Source organism: Macrotis lagotis, chromosome 8, assembly GCF_037893015.1.
Source record: "Macrotis lagotis isolate mMagLag1 chromosome 8, bilby.v1.9.chrom.fasta, whole genome shotgun sequence".
Taxonomy (NCBI): Eukaryota; Metazoa; Chordata; class Mammalia; order Peramelemorphia; family Peramelidae; genus Macrotis; species Macrotis lagotis.
In genome coordinates this window covers 179,028,165-179,049,956 of record NC_133665.1, presented here as the reverse complement: position 1 = coordinate 179,049,956, position 21,792 = coordinate 179,028,165, and the positions used below count along the sequence as shown (strand labels likewise).

The window sequence follows — 21,792 nt, the reverse complement described above, 5'->3', positions numbered from 1 at the left end:
TCCTCTTTGGCTATTCCAAATAGGGGGAGACCTCTGTAGTAACCCCAACATCTGCTGATATTAAGTCCTTAAGGAACATTCTGGATGCCATGCCCACTCTTCTCTCCTCAGTTTGGGATCATCCTGCTCTATTCTGTGAAAAAAAACTGGTGATTTCATCTCTCCTCCTTCCTCAAAATATCTTTTAGAGAAGGCCAGGCTGATGGAATATGGTGGCTATCCAGATAAGTAAATTAAAAAATATATATACATACACACAGACACACACAGACACACACACACACACACACACACACACACACAAAGACAGTTCAGGAGGGAGAAAACTCTAATAACTGGGAGCATCAGGAGCTTTGCTTTGAAGGAAGCAGGAGATTCAGTGAGGTGAAAGTGAAGAGGGTACGTGTATTAGGCTTGGGAGAAGGAACAGCCTATGTGGACAAAGTCTCAGAGGTGGGAAGTGAGACATTTAGACTGAGGAGCAATTGGCAGGCCAGCATGACTGGAATGGACCTCAAAGAAAACTGTGAGGATTAATGTATTTCTTTACATTAAGATTCCTAATTCACATTGGCTATTTTTCCTTCCTTCCTCCTGAGTCTCTGTGGCTTTGACCCCTAGAAATCTGATCCTCTCCCCTGATTCATTTCTCACTACTCTGTTCCCTTGGTCTGCAGGCTTCACTAGCCCTTTGTTAAGACTGATTGTACATTGAGACCGAGCTTGGTGCCCTTGCCTCTTTTTCTAAGCTCACACCTGGGTCTGGCATCGCTGGGATGCCCTCAGTGTTAGGCGGTAGCCTGTTGGTTTCCCGAAAGCCCATCTGCAGGTCTCAGCCAGCTGTCTGTTCCTGTCTCATAGCCCCAAAGCCCTCTTCTCTGTTGGACCTCCCACTGAGTTCCCCTTTACAGTCCCAGTGAAGTTCTTGGTTCTCAGCTCATTTGCAGAGCATCCAAGATGACTGATAGACCCAGAGCTTAATGAATGATCATACCTTTCCTGGATCAGGTTATGAGAAGCCCTCGCTTCCCTAGGGTCTCTTGGATCACTCATCTCCTAGGTTCTCTGCCCATTTTCCCTCTTCCTCCCCTCAAAGAAAATTGACTCCCCCCTTGCCGCCATTTTACAGAGATTCCTATCACGGCAGTCTTACCATAGAAACATACTTACAAACACTGAAATAACAACGATTCCACCAGCAGGAAAGGGAAGGTCGTTGGCTCCTGCCAATGAACTGTCTGGGACTCACTCCTTTCTCCTTTGTGTGGGAGGCTTGGTTCAACCTGGTGGTGATTACACATTGATGTTATGGACACAGTGGTCTGAATCTAAGATAGAACCTAATTCCATTGCTGGTTCTGCTCACTAATAATAAGTTCCAATTTTTAAAACAACCCCTTTGCAACTTGCCAAGTGCTTTCATATGAATCCTCTCAGTAGATAACTCTTGGATCTCTAGTTTCCTCAGGATCAAGAACTGGGGTGGGGATTCCATGCAGGTGGCAAGTTAGCTAGACTTAGTACCCAAACACCTAGGAATTATCTAAAGCAAACCGAAGTAAGGAGACTTGACCAAGATCACCTAGTGAATAAATATTAGGGCTCGGGTATGAATCATAGGATCTTAAAGGCAGAAGGGACCTCAGAAGAGACATAGACCCAACATACCAAACATGCTGCCCAGCTGAAGAATGTTTCCCACAATACTCCTAAGTGGGCCCAAATCAAACTGAAAGGTAACTAGGAAATAGTTAACAAAATACAATAGAACATAGGTAATGTTAATATGTGGTTTTCTAAGTCAACAGGCTTCTGGCAGAGATTCTCCTGTATGGCTCAGTGGTTTTTTTATAATTGAGTTTGATACCACTGATCTGATCCTCATGAAGAAGAGTCCCCATTCCATCAGGTCAGAGAAATACCAATCCATTCTTTTCTTGACCCCAGTACTTCCTTAGAATAATCCATGCCACTCTGACAAAAATAGTTAAAAAGTTCTCCCTGACTTGCAGCCTAATTGTTTTTTCTCTTCAATTTCTACTCATTGTGGCTGGTTGTAACTTCTACTCGTTCCTTTGGGATGATGGAGTTCCTCTGATTCACAGACTCATAGGATCAAAGATCCAGAGTGCAATAGTTCAACCCTTTATTTTACAATGAGGAAACTGAGACCCAGAGAGGTTCATTGACTTTGCCAAGGTCACACAAGTGGCATTGGAGGAAGTATTTGAACCTAGTCGCATTAAATCCAAATCCAGGACTCTTTTCATTCTGTACTGGGCTGCTCTGGCCTTGAGAGAGTTTCATATTCTGTGCCAGGCCCTGGTCTTGGTCGTGGAGCCATAAAGATGAACATAGAAAAATCAATGTGAAAAATGGACAAGGTGGGCATAAAGTGAGAGGAAGCACATCCTCCTTGTGTTTGATGTAGGATTGAGAAAAGAAATGGGCCAAGAGTGTTGGGGTGGCCCCCTAATCCCTGTCCCTTCCTGTCCCTGGCCTCACTTTCTGGTGATTGGATAGGGTGTCCCCAAATTCTTGGTGCAGTTTTCAATTTTTGCCAGTGCAAAAGCTTCAGAGGAAGGCCTTCAGGCTGGTGATCCTCTTTGCAAGATTTAGTGAATATACATTTGGAGACAAGAGTCAGTAAAACTTAAATTAACTAAATTAATTCCAACCTGATACTTATTATCTGCGAGACCTTGGACAAGTCACTTTGTCTGGTACCTCAATCTCCTTTTCTATAAAATTAGGTGGTTGGACTAGATGGCCTCCTCTAAAGGCAACCCCCTTCTACATCTTTGATCTTACAGGACTTGGGATGAGAAGGTTTGGGCGTCTGGGCTAGGGAAGGGCGCCCCCACACCGATTTCTGAGTCCATTCCAGCTGTTGGTCTTGCTCCAGGGATGTGACAGACTTCTATTTTGTTTTCAGGTCCCTCTGTCTTGCTCCCCATCTCCATCTTCCCATCCCACAAACCGCCACCCCATCCTGTGCAAGCTCTAACAAAGCCCAGGGGCCTCTCTTGCCTGAGGCAGAGTGTAAGTCACTCAGTTACTCACTGTACTTGGCCCAAGTAAAATCCGACAAGCTGAGAGCCAAGACGGTTCCCCAAACAACCCTTCCTCAGAGGAAGGAACAAGTCTAGGAAATGCTTTCCAAATGAGGCCCTTGCATGTGAGGAGAGGATGCCAGCCATACCTGCAGGGCCTCAGCTCCCTTACCTGCCTGAGCTTTGGTGTTGGGCACTTTTTCAGTGGCTTGGGTGACAGTTACTGTCCCATCAGTCACCTGAATTAAACTCTGGTCTTTGTGCCCCCTAGGAAGGGCTTCACCTCCTGGACGCTTCGATGAAAACGTCCTTGCATGTCAGGGCCTTAATGACTCAATCGTGTCACCAAGTGGAAAATTAGATTTTTGTAACCCAGTATGAAAATTCATGTGTGATTGTATCCCTAGATGAAGGAAACCAAATAAATAAACAATGCAAAATGCAAATGTGGTCTGCTTAGGCTCCAAAGAATTTGCTTTACTCTATGGGGACAAAGAATTCCCCTGGTTTCCATCCCAAAGCTTAGTGGCTGGAGATGGCCAACTCGAAGCCCTTTAGACTAAACAAGGACTCCCTCCCTAATGGAAGGAACCACTCTCCAATGAGGAGAATCGCTAGCCAGAGCCCCTCTTCTAGGCCAGCCCAGTGACTCTTGCCTTATCTCCTCTACAGGATGGAGAGATGTGGTCCTCTGTCAACTGTACCATCTGTGCCTGTGTGAAAGGCAAGGCTGAGTGTCAGAAGAAGCAATGCATTCCCATCAACAGCTGTCCGCATGTAAGTGGCAAAGGCTGGCCTTGAGGTTTTATCTTTATCTCTACAAAGTCTTCCAAAGTAGAATGGGGGGAGGGTGGTCATCTAGCACTGAATCTGAGACCAGAAAAGGTTCCAAATCTAGGAAATTAGAAGGCAGCAAGATATCATGGGAAGAGCTCTGACTTGGAGTCCAAGGACCTGGGGCTAAGTCTCCACCCTGCCAGTTTTCATTGTGTGACTTAGGCCAACTATCACCAACTATCCCAGGGCCTTGGTAATGGACTTGTCTGAATGGCTGTTAAGGACATTTCCTGTGTTAAATTGTTCTCAAATGTTCTCATAGCCTCTAAGCACCAGTTTCAGGTACCACCCCCCCATCTCCAAAAGCTGTTAATTATTTGCATTTGATGCACTCTGATGATGATGATGATGATGATGATGATGACTATCCTTCCTTTTCAAAGAAGACTATGACATCAGGGAGGTGATGCCATGACAAGCATGTGAACTGTTTTTTTTTTGGGGGGGGGGAGGCTGTGCTAAGTCCTCCAGAGCCACATGGGACCAGTGACCTGAGAAGAATCAGGATGACTGGAGATGACCTGGATATGAGATAGTCAGGGTTAAGGGATTTGCCCAGGGTCACATAGCTAGTAAATGGCTGAGGCTAGATTTGAACTCAAGTCCTCGTGACGTTGGGATATATCTCTTATTGATTACCTAGCCATTCTCATATCTCTTCTATTCGAAAGTACACTCCTAGAGGGCAGGATCAGCTTTATAAAAGATCCCTAGCCCTTTTGCACAGTTTTTAGCCGATAGTTAGCAATTAGTCAATGCTAATTGAATGACTGAACCTCCCAAGTTTTTTGTCAGATCGACAGTTCTGCCATTATCCCAACTCCGGATTTTTTAAAAAACAAATTTTCTTCATCATTTGTCTGAAATGTGCATCCCCTCCGCCTCCCCTCCCCATTAACTTCTCAGATTGTTTTTCTTCCTCACACTATCTCCTTCATTTTCTATCATCCCCTGTCTTTTTTTTTCCTTTTTCCCCTTTGTATTTTTCTCTCTTCTTGACTCAGATGGTTCTTTCCATCAATCCCTCCAATTTCTGGCTTCTTTATTTGGACCTTCCCCAGCAGACCCTCTTCTCTCTCGGACCCTGGCCCAGATTACCTCTCCCTCTTCTTCCTCTTCATCCAGGCCTGCAATGTTGGCCCACATGAAAACCCAATCTCCTGGCAATCTTTCTTTCTCTGCTACTGTCATCCTGTTAGAACACTGGGCAGGCCATCAAATGAGCTTTATCTTTCGAAAAGACTGAACTTGGTGGAGTGCGGTGGAGGGAAGAGGAAGCTTTTTCAGGTCCATGGCCCTTGGGAGGAGGAAGAAAAAGATTCAGCCTATCAACTCCTTGCAAATTCAAACACAGACACAGACACATTCACACACACTGACACACAGTCACCCATACTGACACACACAGACATACACAGAGAGACACACACAGACACAGACACACACACAATCACATAGAGTCACACATAGACACATGCATACACGATTATACACAGACACAAACACAAATCCACACATAGACACACACAGACACCAATCACAATCACACATGCACACGCAATTACACAAAGACATACAGATACACAGAGACATACACAAATAGACACACAATCACACATCCAGACACAGACACAGACACAGTCACAGAGACACACATAGACACATGCAAACAATTACACACAGACATCCACACACATCCAGACACAATCACACATGCAGACACACATCCAGACATAGACACAGACATGCACAGTCACAGACACAGACACACATAGACACAAGCACACACAATTATACATATCCATACACAATCACACATGCAGACACACATCCAGACACAGACAGACAGTCACAGACACATGCATACATAATTATACACAGATGCACAAAATCAGACACACAAACACACAGATCTATACATAGACACACACAGACACTTATCACAATCACGCATACACATGCAATTACACACAGTCATACACAGACACACAGACACACACATAGACACAGAGACATACACACATAATCACACATGCAGACACACATCCAGACACAGACAGACACACAGACTGATACACAGACACATATGCATACACAATTACACACAAACATCCACGCACACATAGACACATAGATCTACACATAGACACACACAGACACCTACTCACAATCTCACACACATGCACACAGACACACAGAGACACACACATGCACACACAAACACACACATAGACACATATAGACACACACAGACACACAATCCCCCCCCACAAACACGGAACATCAGAACATGTCCTCCTGCCTGGTTATAGACAGCTTTTAATTTTATTCACATCTGTTATTATTGCAAACCCAACCCTTGCTGTTTCCTGGAGTGCCAAATGAGACCCAAACGACCCCAGCTGTCTCTGTTGCACAACTGAATGAAGGCTGGGGTGGGGGGAGGGAGAGAGTAAAACCCTAATTAGTCTTGCTCTAAAAAACCTCAGACGTAAAACTGAAAACCTCACATAAAAGAAGAGGGGGGAAAAAGGGAGAGACAATAAATAGACTTGAACATGCTTTGCTTATAAATATTCATTGGGAAGAATGGGCTCACATCATTTCTCCCAGTCCTGGGGGAACCCTCGCTGCTAATGAAGCCATGCCACACATGTTAGCAATAATGGGCTTCCTTATCCGACAAGACAAAAACAGGATGCCGTGCCAACCTGGGGGCTCAGGCAGCGGGCCCTTGCAGGCCGGAGGAGTGCCGCCAAGTCCCCCAGAAACCCTGCCCCATGGAGAAGAGTCTCTGGGCTCTGAGGGCCCATGGGCCAGCTCGGCTTTCTTCGTGTCGGCCCATGCTTTGGGTCTGAGGCCCGAATCAGGCCCTGGAGAGTCTGTCCCTGAAAGAGGGCCCCCAGCCCCCTCAGCCCTCTTGTCATTATCCTGAGGCCAGGCTTCTTCAGCGCAGACCCCACAAGAGCTCCTCCCTCAGGGACAGAGTTTGGGGAGACCAACCATTCCGTGGTGTCCTGAATTCCAGACACTGGTCCTCTCTTCCTCCCTTCTTCTTTGCTTTACAGTCTCTCTGCTATTCATTTTAGAGGGATGGACACACAAAGACCTCCCTTCCTCTTCCAGCCTCTGAGAAGGCTCCGTGAGAGGCCGCCTCTGTTCCTGCTTATACCTTATGTAGCAGAGAAAGAAAGATTGCCAGTGTGTGTCTGTGTATGCTGTGTGTATCTTGGTGTGTGTGATCTTTAAGGCCACTTAGCCCAGCCCCCCATCTTATAGATGAAGAAACTGAGCCTAGATATGTCCAAGATCACTCTAATAATCAGGAAGAATTTGAACTCAGGTCTTTTGACTCCATATCCAGCCACTGATTAACTACACTGGTCTGCCTCTGTTGGATACCAACTGCTAGACTCGTGATTTACACACAAATCCTAACTTCCAGTCTGAAAGAATTGCTAGCTTCTTGGGTGGGCTTCAAGGTCCCGTTCCCCCCCTCCCGTTCCATTGCACACACAAATCTGTCACTTATTGACTTCTTATGAAGACCAAAGGCAGAGAAAAAGCTTGACTGAACTATGGAAGACAGAGAAGTCCAGTCCTGACTCAAGTCAAGCAAACATTTATGAAGCCTCTTTTACATGGCTGGTTCTGTGCAAGATGTTGGGATGCAAATAGAAGTGAAGCCAGTTGTGCCCTCAGAGAGTTTATCGTCTAATGGGGGGGGGGGGGAGGAAAACAGTATGTACATAAGCCAGGAAATCCAAGAAATGTATAAAATCCATGCAACATATCTCCATGGGGTTAGAAGAGCACTGATGAAAGCAATTAGGAAAAGCTTCTTGGAAGAAGTGGTGATTGGAGCTGGTCATTGAAGGAAGCTGGATTGGAAGAGGTGGAGGTGAGAAGCAAGACTATGTAGAGAATGGGGGAGTTGCTCCAGGATATGCTTAGAACATTGAGTGCAGGATAAATAACTTATTGTAAATGAGGCTGGGAAGGTAGGGCAAAGCTAGATTATGAAGCTCTTTAAATCTCAAAGAGAAGGATTAGTCATGTATCCTACAGGCAGTAGTTAGTCCCTGAAGCTTCTTGAATAGAAAAGGGGCTGAGCCAAACTCATAATTAAGAATTTCAATTGGGCAACTGAATGAGGGATGTTTTAGAGAAGGGAAGGATGAAGTCAGCTGGGAGGCAATTGTGTCAAGTAAGAAGGACTTCATTCAAGACAGTAGCTGTGCTAGCAGAGAGATAGGGACAGATGGGAGAAGAGTTGTAGAAGGGAGATTGGTAAGATTGTCAATTGACTGGATACTTTAGGTGAGGGGGAAGAAAAAGTCAAAGATAAACCTGAGGTGAAAACCTGGGTGGCTGGGAGGATGAGAGTGACCTTGGCAGGAATATACACATTGGGGAGAAAATCTAGCAAAGTTAATGAACTCTTCATTAAATTTAAGATGCTGATGGGTTATGTGGGCCTGGAGCACAAGACATAGATGAGGGCTAGAGATCTTGGTTTGGGAGCTATCTATGTAGAGGATAAATGAACCAACAGGAGATTGATGACTCAAAGTGGGAATGTAGAGAGGAGAAAGCTACCCAGTCTCTAATACTTGGCCAGAGACCTCCTTCTTTTAAGCAGAAGGCCATCAATAACTCCTTTGAAATCCCTGAAAAATTACCCAATTTTACAATCAATGAACGTTTTGGCTTTGACTGATACATTGGAAATACATTCACGTGGAAAACACCTATCCTCCAGTAACCAAAAATGATTCAGTCTGATTTGTATTCTCAATACTCCATTTCTCCAAAGGGCTAGATGGCCATAGACCTGAATCCAAAGGTTGGTTATTTTGTTTGTTCTTGCCATAAACCCTTTTGGAAAGTGAAGCAACAAAGATAGTTACAAGACCTCCATGAATTGATGTTCTGAAGGTCGGTTTAATAATTGTGTTCGGGAAAATGATCTCTAGGAAGCTGACTTTGGATATCAGTGAAAAGATTGCATCCCATACATTCTCCATCTTAATTCTACATGACAAAAGTCATGTGAGGAAGGCCTTTTAAGTATTGTAGTTCTCATATAACATCCTTAGTCATTCTACCTGGTCTCAAAACTGAGGACTTAAAGCTATTATTTTGCCAGCCAGCCTCTAATGCTCAACTTGGCCAGAGACCTTTTGCTTTTGCAGCAGAAGACCCTCAATAGCATATTGGTGTCATCGTCTAGTCACTGATTCAGATACATCCGGTATTCATTTGTAGAGATCACCAGTGAAAGGGGAAGTGAAGAATTGGAAAGAGGGCATGTTCTGAAATTGGTATTTTCTGGGGTTGAGTTCTGCTATGTAATGTGTTAGATGGATGACCTTAGAGAAGCCATATTCTTCAGGCAACAGACTAATGCTGTTAATTAGGTCCCGGCGGCTGAGCTGCATAAGGGAGAGAATTCCCATACTAAGAAATAAAGAGGACCCTAGCTCTTGACTTAGAATGGACTTTTCAGGCTATCTGGTCCTACTCTACTTTTTCTGGTTATGGACACTTACCATGGAGGTAAATGCCCAGAGTGCCAGGGAAGATAAATGTCAGAGGTGGGATTAGGTCTTAGATACTCCAACTGTTCAACTATGACACTAGTCTTTTTTTCAACTTTTTAAAATTTTAGGCAATAAGGTTAAAGGACTTGCCCAAGGTCACACAGCTAGTAAGTATCAAGTCTCTGAGGCCAGATTTAAACTCCGGTCTCCTCACTAGAGGGCCAGTGCTCTATCCACTACACCACCTAGCTGCCTCCACTATTCTTTTTTTTTTTTTTTTTTTGCAAGGCAAATGGGGTTAAGTGGCTTGCCCAAGGCCACACAGCTAGGGAATTATTAAGTGTCTGAGACCAGATTTGAACCCAGGTACTCCTGACTCCAAGGCCGGTACTTTATCCACTGTGCCACCTAGCTGCCCCTCCACTATTCTTTTTTTTTAAAAAAACTTGTAAATAGACCTTTCTTTTTATATTTATCAGCTTGAATTGTCATCTCCAGCAGTTGCTGATTAGTCCATGTGGCACTTAAGGTTTAGCACTTTATAATTTCCACTGTATTATTTTCCTCTGAAAAACATAACTCAGACAGCTTGATGTGGACAGAATACTGGAGTTCAAATTCACTAACTAGTTGAGTGACTCTAGGCAAATTACTTCACCTCTGTTTGTCTCAGTTTTCCAATTGTTAAATGGAGGGTTATAATGACCCCTACCTGGCAGGGTTGTTGAAAGGATCAAAAGAGGTAATCATCGTAAAGGTTTTTTTTTTTTTGCAAGGCAATGGGGTTAAGTGACTTGCCCAAGGTCATACAGCTAGGTAATTATTAAGCATCTGAGGCCAGATTGGTACTCAAGTCTTCCTCACTCCAGGGCCGGTGCTCTATCCACTGTACCACCTAACTGCCCTTATAATTGTAAAGTATGTAACATAGTGTTTAGATCGTAGGAAACACATAAATGTTAGTTATGGTTATTATTATTAATATAGAAGCCAAATGGGCAAGTAAGGTACTTGTCATTTGCACACAGCAGAAGCAAAAGCTCAGGGAACTGCTCTTTCTTAAAGAATCAATAAATCAAATCTAGATAGAGTAGTTATGTTGCATTAATTAAGAAAAATTGTTTAAACTTTAACCTCAAAATGTCATTTAAACTAAAACAGAAACCCAAGAGATCACTCTAATAAAGAAGAGAAAAACAAATTCAAATATTAAAAATGAGGAAAGAGAGGGCTCAGAGATTAAACATGGGATGAATTCTTTCATGATGTGTTTATTTTTTCTGCTTGTAGTAAGGATAAAACTCCTAACAGAAAATGCTGAACTGAAGAGAAAGAAAAAATAATGACTGTCAGTTTCATTCCTGAATAGAATCCCTTCAGAAGACAATGTCAGCTGGATTCATAATCCAGTGTCATCTCTGTGTCTTTTGCTGCCTCTAGGGACCTTAAGAGCAGCTCCTCATCTTGAAGAAATTGTGTTTAATTGCTTTTGATGATTGTGCTGCTTAGGAAAATATCCCCGTCTTTGTTTTTCCTTGAGAAAAGACAGGAAGTTACTGTTAGTGCAAAACAGTCACTTGTAAGAGAGGCAATATGTCAACTGTAATGAGGTTTCAGATACTACTACTACTACTACTACTACTACTACTACTCCTTCAGTATCAAAGCGGATCACACAAACAGCCACATAATTGGAGGCATGAGTTGTACGATTACGTTTATTTTATTGAGGGGTATGCTTTACAAGGCATCATTCTCACTTGTTTTTACCAGAATCATTCTAGAACTGGAATCCTGAAGACCTGGTTTCAGATCCTGCCTCAGAGGACACCTAGCTTTGTGATCTTAACAAGTCACAAAAGCTTTGAGCCTTAGTTTCCCTAGCTGTAAAAGGGTGATTTTACACTTTCCTTCCATGGTTATCATGAAGATCCTTGAGAAAAGGCATATAAAACATTTTGTAAACTTTGAATTGTATAGATACTAGTTCTTAGAAAAATAATCTGTTTATTAAAATGAATGTTTTCTTTTCTTTCTCATTAGGGTAAAATCCTGAATAGAAAGGGATGCTGTCCTATTTGCACTGAAAGTGAGTAAGTTCTTTCCTTTTTACCAAAAAAAGTTATATTGTCACCATTATTGTTTCAGTCTGGAGATATCTGTGGGATGGGGGGTGGGGGAGAGGTTTCCTTTTCCAATACCTTGGGTTTTATCATTTAGTTTTATCTCCATTCTTTTGTTTGGGGGGAATAAAAGTCAAACCATCCTGCTTCCCTACTCAGTGAATGACAGTCAATTTGTTGTTTCCCCCTCCCCAAGAAGTCCAGTTAAACCAGCCCAATGGCAACCATCCCTACAGGAGATGGTAGAGACCTCTTCTGATGCACTTTTAACTGAACTGGATCTGATCCTCCATTTTAAGTGTTAACAACTTTTGCAGCTGGTAAGCTCTGATAATAATACCTAGTGAAAGTCGACTTCATGAATAATCCAGAAGGGAAGTCTGACAGCTGCAGACCCTCCTTCTTCTCTGCATTCCCACTGTCTTTTTCACTAAAGTATGAAGGACTGCCTTTGCCAAAGGCAAAACCCTCTACTGATAGGAAATGGGTCTTTGGTCTGACAGTTTTTTACTTCCTGTATGGGTAACTTTGTCTAAAAAAGACCAATTCACCATAAGAATCCTTGACTCTGCTCCAGACATTGGACTTCCCATTATTACTCTCTTCCACTATACACAGACATATCTAAGTTTTGCAGAAATACGACGGCCCCCTTGTAGGTAAGCATATCTATTGGCATTTGGAGAGATCAAGCCCATCCAAATGTAGTTTGAGCTTGAATGTCTCCCTAGAATCCTTTGAAAAAGAGATGTCATTTATACAGATATTATACTAGTCTTCTTTTAGGATAAAAAACAACCTACCTCCCCCCCCAAAAAAATATAACAAACATGGCAAATCCTCTTTAGAACTTGACTTTGATGCTAATTTAAGGTCAAAGGTACTAATTTACACTTAAACAGAGAGGTGTTTATTACCTTTATCTAACAATAATCCTTCTCCTAAAGATTTTGAAAGACCCTACTTAATCAGCTGTTCTCATGAGTGGTAACTTATGGACCATATATGTGTGGGCAATGGGCTGACTATATTTCCTTCCCCACTACCACACCTGAGATTTTATTGCTTTGGGAAATTTTCAGCTAAGAAGACTCTAGCATTTTAGATCAATAACTGGTTTATTTAAAAAAAAATTTAAACTGGTTTATTGTCATAGAGATTTGACTGGGGGAGCCATTAAAAGATCTTGCCCAGGGTCCCAGACTCAATGAGTTGGGATTTAGGACTTCATGACCTGAGGGTAGTTTTCTCTCTTTGGTTTGAGAATTAATGAAATGTATTTCTTTTCTATCAGAGTGATATAATCATATGCAGGTCTTATAAATATTTGCCTGAAGGAGAGAACATTTTTACTAATTAATTAGCAATTTTTTACTTTATAGCACATTTATATGTATACTCACATATACATGACTGCGTGGAATTTAAAAAATGAGATCTTTTGTTTTTATATCAGCTACATTTCCCAATATATCCCTATCCTCTGCTCCTGCCTAGAAACCATCCCTTAATAATAATGAAAAAAAAGTCAGCAAATTTAACTGACATGGAGCAAATCTAATGTTATGAACAAAGAGAAAGCTCTCTCTACCAATGTATCTCTATCAATGTATCATCTACTCTTTGTGACTGCATTTGGGGTTTTCTTGATAAAAATCCTGATGATTTGCCATTTTAAGATTCACTCATCCCAATAGAATCACTCAAGGGATGAACAGTTCTTTTTGTTTTGTTTTTGTTTTTGAAGGGGTTTTTTTTGCAAGGCAATGGGGTTAAGTGACTTGCCCAAGGTCACACAGCTAGGCAATCAAGTGTCTGAGGTCAGATTTGAACTCAGGTTCCCCTGACTCCAGGGCCAGTGCTCTATCCACTGTGCCACCTAGCCACCCTAAACAGTTCTTTTAAGAATAAGTGATACAATTGGATGTCAGAGAATTTATTTGCTGCATAATTAGGTGTGAATAGCAGAGTAAATAGAGAGTTGACCTCAAAGTTAAGAAGACCTAGGTAAAAGTTCTACATCTAACACATAATAGCTGAGTGTTCCTGGGCAAGTCACCTTCCCTCTGGGTGCTGCAGATAGATATCTCTTTAAGATGGAAAGTTGCAAGGATGCTTTGGTAGAGAGAATTTTACTAATTAGGATTTCCTGGTACCACAACAAGGAAAGGTCTAATTCCATACCACCCAATAAGGCATTCTTCAGAGAAAGACAAGAAAGACAAAGTAAAAACAATACAAACAAAACCAATAATTACAAAGCAGTTCTGCTCTCAAGGAGCTCTCAGTCACATTACTGGTAGAAAGTGTCCTCAATAAATTGGTTCATGATGGAGAGAGTTGTTTTCTTGACCCCACGGCCATCTTCTGATCCCGTTGCATCTTTCTCCCAACCTTCACACCCCCTTTTTTTTCTTTTTCAACACAGACAACCAAATTCATACTGGAATAGTTTCTTCATTGTTGTCTTTCTAAAATTTTTCTTATTTCAATCATAGAACTGACTGTGATTTCACTAGTAGAAGGAGTTTTTGTATCAAGATTGTACCTGTTCTGCCCCTTAGAGACATTCAGTCATTTACTCAGGCACAAATAATGTTGGAACTTGAATTCTGACCTTCTTGAGTAGAAGGCCAGCTCTCTCTTCACAGCTCAAAGAAGTGATTCAATTATATCTTAGACATTTTTGGTAGGACCACGCTGTTTCCAAGGGATACCGTTCCACCTGAGAACCTCCCACTCTGGATAAGCAATGTCATGTGGCAAGGAGCCAAGGGCCTTTCTGAGCCAAGGAAGGTCACCTGTAGTGCCTGCAGTTGTTTAGTTTTAGTTAGAACTAAATGTTATTTTGCTGCATATTAGGATAGGGTAGAGCCAGAACCTGACCAGGATACCTGAACCCAGCCAAACTGGTGACACTCAAGAACCTTTCTTTCTCAGGTCCATTCCGTAGAGAAGTTCACCTAACTTCTTCGTATAATAGGAAAAATGAGTGAGTCCCCTCACTCTGAGGGATGATTGATGGATAGGCCCTTCAATATCCTTGAAGTAGCAAGAAAAAGTGGGAAAGACCCCCCAACTCATTGAGCAGATCCCCCTTTGACAAATTTAGGAGAGAATATAGACAAGAATCTCACCTGATAGGTACATATAGTTAGCTTAGCACAGTGTATAAGCACACAGTAGGTACGTAATAAATATCTTTTGACTATCCTTGGTGGAACAGTGGGCCCCAACTCTGGAGTTGGTAGGAAACTTGGAACCTAGTTAGTTCAACCCCCTCCATTGAAACTCAAGAGATGGGAAAAGACTTACCCAAGGTCATTCAAAGAAAGGCACAGGCAGATTTGAATCTGTGTCCTCCTGCTCCAGAATAAGGTCTCTTTCTCCTGAAATCTCCTCATTGATGGCATTGCATGCCATTTGTATGCTGGAATGTTTGAGTACAAATTAGTTACAGAACTGATTTGCAGCAACCATAGGAGAATCCAGTATCCACCCAGCACATAGTAGGTTCTTGATGGATGGTTGCTGGCTTGCTCATCTGATAAAAGAAATGGCTGTCTGGCCAGAGTTTGGTTTAAGGATCCTGAAGATGTGCCAAGAACTGTGTACTGAGCTTTGGTGGATTTTCACTCAAAATCCCAAACAAAACTGGGTCTCTAGGATTACCTTGGATAAATGTGCATAGTGCTAAAGTAAACTCATGTACAAATTGCTAGAGAGAACCACAATGCATTGAGTACTAGATTTGGAGTCAGGAAGACCTGAATTCAAATCTGCCTCTCTCAGATACTTACTAGCTGCGTGACCCTGGGCAAGTCACTTCAGCCCATCTGCCTCAGTTTTCTCATTTTAAAATGAAGATAATAACATCTACCTCCCAGGGTTGTGATGATCAAATGAGATAATGTTTGTAAAGGTGTTTGGAACACAGTAGGCATTTAATAAATGATTGTTCCTTTAATCCTCATTAATGTTGAGAGGAAGTCATAGGTACCAAGAAAATAAAAGAGAGAATTTCTGTGGAAATTCCAGGTGACCAGACCTGCCATGTCAAGTCATATAGATGGTAAGGCCTTGAGTGGGATGAGAATCTTGAGGTCAGAGAAGAAAGCACGAGACAGTGGAAAGCTAATAATAATAATAGTAATAGTAATAATTGTAATGATAATAAACATATTCCTATGATACTTTATGGCTTGTTATCTTACATCATATGTGGTGGATGTTGTTACTACTCTATTTTATAGATGATGAAACTGAGGAAGACATAGAGGAAATATCTTGCCCAGGGCCATACAGTTAGTAGATGTCTGAAGTCGGATTTGAACTCAGGCCTCCCTGACTTCAGCATAATGCTACCCTACTTTGAGACTATAAAAATAGAGTCAGGGAACTGGATTCAACTCTCAGCTGACTCTTGGTCACTTAAACTATTTAGACTTGTTTTTCCACTGATAAACAAGGGAAAATAAATGACCTTTAATTTAGCTTCTAACTCTAAATCTACAATATCTAATCCAACTTCTTCCCCTTTTAAAAAAACACTGGATTTTGTAAGCATTCAACACATATCAAGCAGTGGGAAAGTGTTAGAAATACATAATTAAAAAAAAGAAAAGACAGTAGAGCCCATATTCTCCAGGATGAATCTAACAGGCTTGGTGTGAGTTGGTGAGAAGGTAAGAGTGAACAGGAAGATCCTGGAGGTAGAGTTGGATGACCAACATGCCCCTCATTTATGGGAGCTGATTGATCCCAGGCCCAATGCTCGCCTCCATCTCTCTATTCAGAGTTGATTTTGGCAGCATTCTAGTGGATCCCTATGGTGGGAGCATGCCATTTTCTCTAATTAAACAGTAGGTTTAGGAGTGAGAAAGTAAAATTGTTTTATTTATCATGAAGTGAGTGTGCCATGAAACAAGGTCTTCTGGGCCAAATTTGAGGAAGAATCTTGAATGACATAAATTGGAAAAATATTCAGTGTGATATGGAGATTGCTTATCTCTGAAAACACAATGAACTGTGTTGAATGAGGCTAATAGACATAAAAGGAAGGAAATTTAGAGGTTGAGTTAAGAATCTCTGCTGTGCAAGGACTGAATAGAGACTTTAGTCATCCAGGATTCAGAGTGAGGAGGAGGAGACTAATTAGAGATCACTATTTTGTCCTAATGCCATCTGTTTGGTTGACTACTAGCCTGTCTGCTTTTACAATGATCAACACAGTGATTCCTATGAAAGTCTTTCTTCAGGGACCTGTAGTCATCAATCAATGCACCAATCATTTATGTAGCACCCACTGTGTGTAAGGAAGGGCAGTATAGGATAATGGGGAGGGCTGGGGAAATAGTCTAAATTAATATTCTACTTCTGATTATGTGGCCCCCTACAAAACTCTTCTGAACTCCAGACTTATTTGCCAAGTCCCTAGTGATCTGTATTTACCCACTCTGCAGTGTCACAGGCATGGGGCTACAGGGATACCAGTTGCTTACATTTTCCAGGGGGATATCACCTAAAAATCAGATAATTTGGAGACGAGTGAAATGCAGTAGGTCTTTTAGATGCTATGAAAATTAAAAAAAAAATTGGAGTCAGCTATAGGGTATGAAAAAGGCATCCAGTTCCTTAGTCTTCATGAAAAATTTTTGCTAGAAGGCTTTTTTTATAAAGTTATTGATCTGAGGAAGGTTTGTTCTGCTGCCCCACCTCCCCCAGGTAGAACCAGAAGCGTATGGATGAATATTGTAATGAAAGAGTTTAGATTTAATGTAACAGATAAAAAAATCTTGATGAGAATTATCCCGATGTAGATCAGATTGCCTCTGAAGGTAGTGAGCTCTTCATCCAAAAGAGAGGCAGATTTAAATGGGACGTTGGACAGCTCCTCAACAATGGTGGCTACCTGGATGAGAATGAGCCGCCTTAGGAGGTAATGAAAGTCTTAAAGTAGAAGCTGTATTCTCACTTGGGGGGAATAGGGTAGAAAGAAGGGCCTATTTTTTTTTTTTTTTTTTTTTTTTAGAAATGGGTTGGGGCGGCTAGGTGGTATAGTGGATAAAGCACCAGCCCTGGAGTCAGGAGTACCTGGGTTCAAATCCAGTCTCAGACACTTCATAATGACCTAGCTGTGTGGCCTTGGGCAAGCCACTTAACCCCATTTGCCTTGCAAAAACCTAAAAAAGAAAATGGGTTGTATTCCATGACTACTGGGGACCTTTCCAAATCTGAAATTCTATGTTTCTATATTTCCTCAAGACTTTTTTTGTTACCATATTGCCAAAGTTACTGATCAATATGGTGGCGTATTTGAATAAAGACCAAAGATGTCTTTAAATATTTTAAAAAATAATTGTATTGTTGTCCTCTTATCTTACATCATGGTCATTGTAGGAAATATCCTCAATAATCCTTCTTCAAATATGAACCTGTGAAGTAAAAGCCATCTGATACAGTGTATAGGACATTCTGCTCCAGAATTTCTCCACCTCCTTACCCAGAAGAAGTAGGTCTAAAAGTGAGATTAGATAGACTTAAGAGCTGAAAGACCAACTTTCTTTTTTTGCTCAAAGACAGTTAATTACAAAACCAACGTTTCTACTGATAGAACTTTATGAAAAACTGGAAATGTTGCCTTTAGTCAATCAGTATCTATTTCTCCTTATGATTCTTATGATCCTTATGATTCTAGATTTAATCCAATTCAACAGACATTCACTTCAACAAGCATAGTTTGTGGATACTACCTTCTACCAATTGTTTAAAAGAATATGTAAAAATTGCTTCCCATTTACAAATGAGGTATTTTTATCTCTTGCCCTCATTTTGATTTGAATGCTTACTGATTTGAACTAACTCACTTCAAGTAAGCCTGAAAGAGTCTGGGGTTCAAGATGAAGGATGGCTCGAATATGGGAATCTGGAAGTGGAGTTTGCTTCACTGGATGTTCTTAAAAAAATAACATTGAGAGATGTAAATCACCCCCCCCCCACCAAGCACTTGCATCTCTCGATATCCTTCCTTCTGACCTTTCTTCTCTTTCTTTCTCTCTCTTACTCTCTGTCTTTCTCTTTCACTCCTCCACACACACAGAAAAAGGCATATTTATACCCTAAACTTTTCTCTTTGATTAATACATTAACCTACATGTTCTTTTCTTTTATTATGTATAATAGACAGATCTTTAGATGCCAAGAAAATAATTAAATATTTGGGAGTGGAGAGATGAATTCTTCACAACAATGAAAGTATAATTTAGTTTAATTTGTGGTTTTCCAAGCACTCACTATATGACTCCAAAGACAAAACCTAAATCATTCTTGTCATCTCAGAGCTTACATCCTAATGACAGCTCTGCCCTCTCTAACTAAAATTAGGAAAAGTTCTGGTGATCTTTCTCCTCAAGTCCTAAAGGAAAAACCATTGAAGGAATATAGACCTCTATTGTCTATTCTTAATTATCTTTCTGTAAACAGGTTCATTAGTCATTTGGTTTTCTCTACCTTTTGATCTGGTCCTCATGCATATGTTTCCTTATGGTCACTTGTTGTCACCATCTTTTATAGAATTTCTCTCAAGTTTTTATGGTGTCTAAAGGACCCACTTTCCCCTTCCAGTTTCTAAGAACATTTTTTCTGCTTCTGTCTTTTGCTGTTCTAACTTTTGGTCAGAACATCAAGCAAGAATGTCAACTGCTATTGATTAAGATAAAAGTATGACCCTATGGATGGAATGTTTTTTTCTACTTGCCAATTTTTTTTGCTTCCATTTTCATATTATTATCTATCCGTGACACTAGTTTAAAACTTTCTTAGCAGTTTTAGGATAAAGACTCTCTTTGCCTCATAAAAAATGTAAAAGTACCATTTTTGCTCTTTTTCTTTAAAAAATGCTAATTATAGGGGCGGCTAGGTGGCACAGTGGATAGAGCTACCTGAGTTCAAATCTGGACTCAGATACTTAATAATTACCTAGCTGTGTGGCCCTGGGCAAGCCACTTAACCCCATTTGCCTTGCCAAAACCTGAAAAGAAAAAGAAAAATGCTAATTATTTAATTGGAAAATAAAGTATTTTTATACCATGTATTTGTGAACAAAAATAATATCAAAAAATATCACAAAAGCCAGCAAACCATTATTTAAGGTCTTGGAGGTCTTCTTTCATCATTCTCATTCTTGCCTAGAATAGTTGTCACATTCCAGGTTGTCTAGGCTACCTGGAGATGTTAATTTTTTTTTTTTTATGAGGAGAGGGGAAGTGGCGTGACAAATTCTTTAGTAAACACACACATATATATGTAAACACAGAATAACTTATTTAACTGGTTTGTTTATCTGGTTATTTGTTTTGATAGATACATTTAAAAAAATTTTTATACTGCTGTCTATTCCAATAAACTGCACTTTGAACTCTCCTTTATAACAACAACCAAAAAAGTCTAAGCAAAACGAACCTATAAAGCATTCTGAATCCATTGTACTCTGCCTTCTCTCCTAAAGGCGAGATATCGACTGTGAGGATTGTTCAGGAAAGGAAAAAAGGAAAAAAATCATTTCAGAAGGCTAAGATTTACTTAACCTCTTTAATTGGTTAAGAAAGAATTTCTTCTTTTCCCCCTTCTCCCCACCCCCATCCCCAGACCTGCCCTTTAGGTTGACTTGGGAAATTTGAGAAGGTTCTAGATTTTTCTTTCTGAGCTGGTGGAAGTCAGGATCCTTGAAATGGGTCCAAACCCTGGCTCTTGGCACCAGTCCCAAGTCTTGACAACTGACTAGAACATAAAAGGACTTGTTGACTCTGTTCAAAAGACAACAGTGGGATGTCAGTCAAAGATTTACTTAGAGTGGGACTTAAAGAAACCTATATTTTAGAGCTAGGCCTGGAAAGTAGCCCTTAATTGTGGAAATTATCTCTAAATTGTATTTGAGTTGGGATCTTTCTGTTTCAGGATCCAAAAGCCATTGCTTAATCACTTAGTAATCCAGTCAACCCATTGATTGGATGTGGAATCAGGAAGGTTGAAGTTCAAATCGTGCCTGAGAAAAACTTAGTTATTCGATGACTTTGGGCAAATCACTTACATTCTTTGGATCTCTCGTTTTCTCACCTGTTGGTGAAGAGGTTGGTTTTGGGGTCCTCCCAGTCTCTTCCAATTCTATGTCTATAACTGTGATAAATAACTTAGGAGGAGAGGAAAATCAGAAAACAGCACAGAGGAAGAAATTGGGAAAGTACAGAAGAGCAAAGTTGGGAGAGGAATTCTTATGCTGTAAGTGCCCTGATAAAATACATCTAATTATTTCTTTCTGGTCATATATATTGGAATTTTTTTGGGGGGCATTTATGGATTCAAATGAACCCAAATCCTTCAGGTTACTCCATAGGCTCATAGATTTTGGTGTTAGAAGGGACCTTGGAGGCCATCATTTTTCAAGTTGGAAAACTGAGGCCCAAAGAGATTAAATCTTTCAGTTATAGACTTGAACACCCCCCCCCAAATTAGGTCTTCCAAATGCAATTCACATTCTCTTTCTCCTATGCATCCTCCTTCCTTTCTTTTCTTCTTTAAAAGCTTATTTCAAAAGTGACATCTTTACAAAGAAAACAGATTGTGGATCAGATTTTAACTTCTCGAATCCCAAATGTATATGTGTGGGTATATACATACATGTAGATATTACTGGATTTAAGCAAATTGCCATATGGTGTGATCCGATGTGATACAACATAAGACAGCATCTCTTTATATAACACGTTGGAAATTAAAAGCAAATATTTCCTTTCGATGCCATCCCAGCTATCATTTAGGGTGGCAGGGCTTCAAAGGGCGTCTTTTCCATGTCTTGACTCTTCACTATTCACTTAGGCAAAGAAAAGGAGACAAGCCCAAGATGTCTATGGACTGCTCCCTTTGATTCTTGACTCTTGCTGGTACAGAAAACAAATAGCTCTTTTGATGGAGGAGCTCAGATCTTATCATTATTTGGGCTAATTCTTATCTATGATTTCCTCATTAGTCATCCTTTGCTGCCTAGAAAGCAAAGATAAAAGACAGCAGGAGGGGGATAAAGTTTAAGAAATGACAGCTGGCTCCTTTTCTGAACTGTAATAATTGCACACATTTGTTTGGGCCTTCACATGTTAGAAAGCACTGACCTCATGCTGACTCTGTGGGGTCCCTTGTGTAAGTAATGCCTACATTTTACAGATGGGGAAGTTGAGGGTCCTG

At 40.9% G+C, this 21,792-nt stretch overlaps 1 protein-coding gene across 7 annotated transcripts in view; it reads left to right on the top strand.

The window, feature by feature from the left end:
• BMPER (BMP binding endothelial regulator) overlaps window positions 1-21,792 on the top strand; it is a 372,292-nt gene that overhangs the window by 247,785 nt on the left and 102,715 nt on the right. For all 7 annotated transcript variants that reach the window (XM_074198930.1, XM_074198928.1, XM_074198931.1 and 4 more), the window contains 2 exons: window positions 3,726-3,830; window positions 11,477-11,522. In XM_074198930.1, coding sequence (XP_074055031.1) covers window positions 3,726-3,830; window positions 11,477-11,522 — 151 coding nt within the window. The remainder of the gene's footprint in view (window positions 1-3,725; window positions 3,831-11,476; window positions 11,523-21,792) is intronic.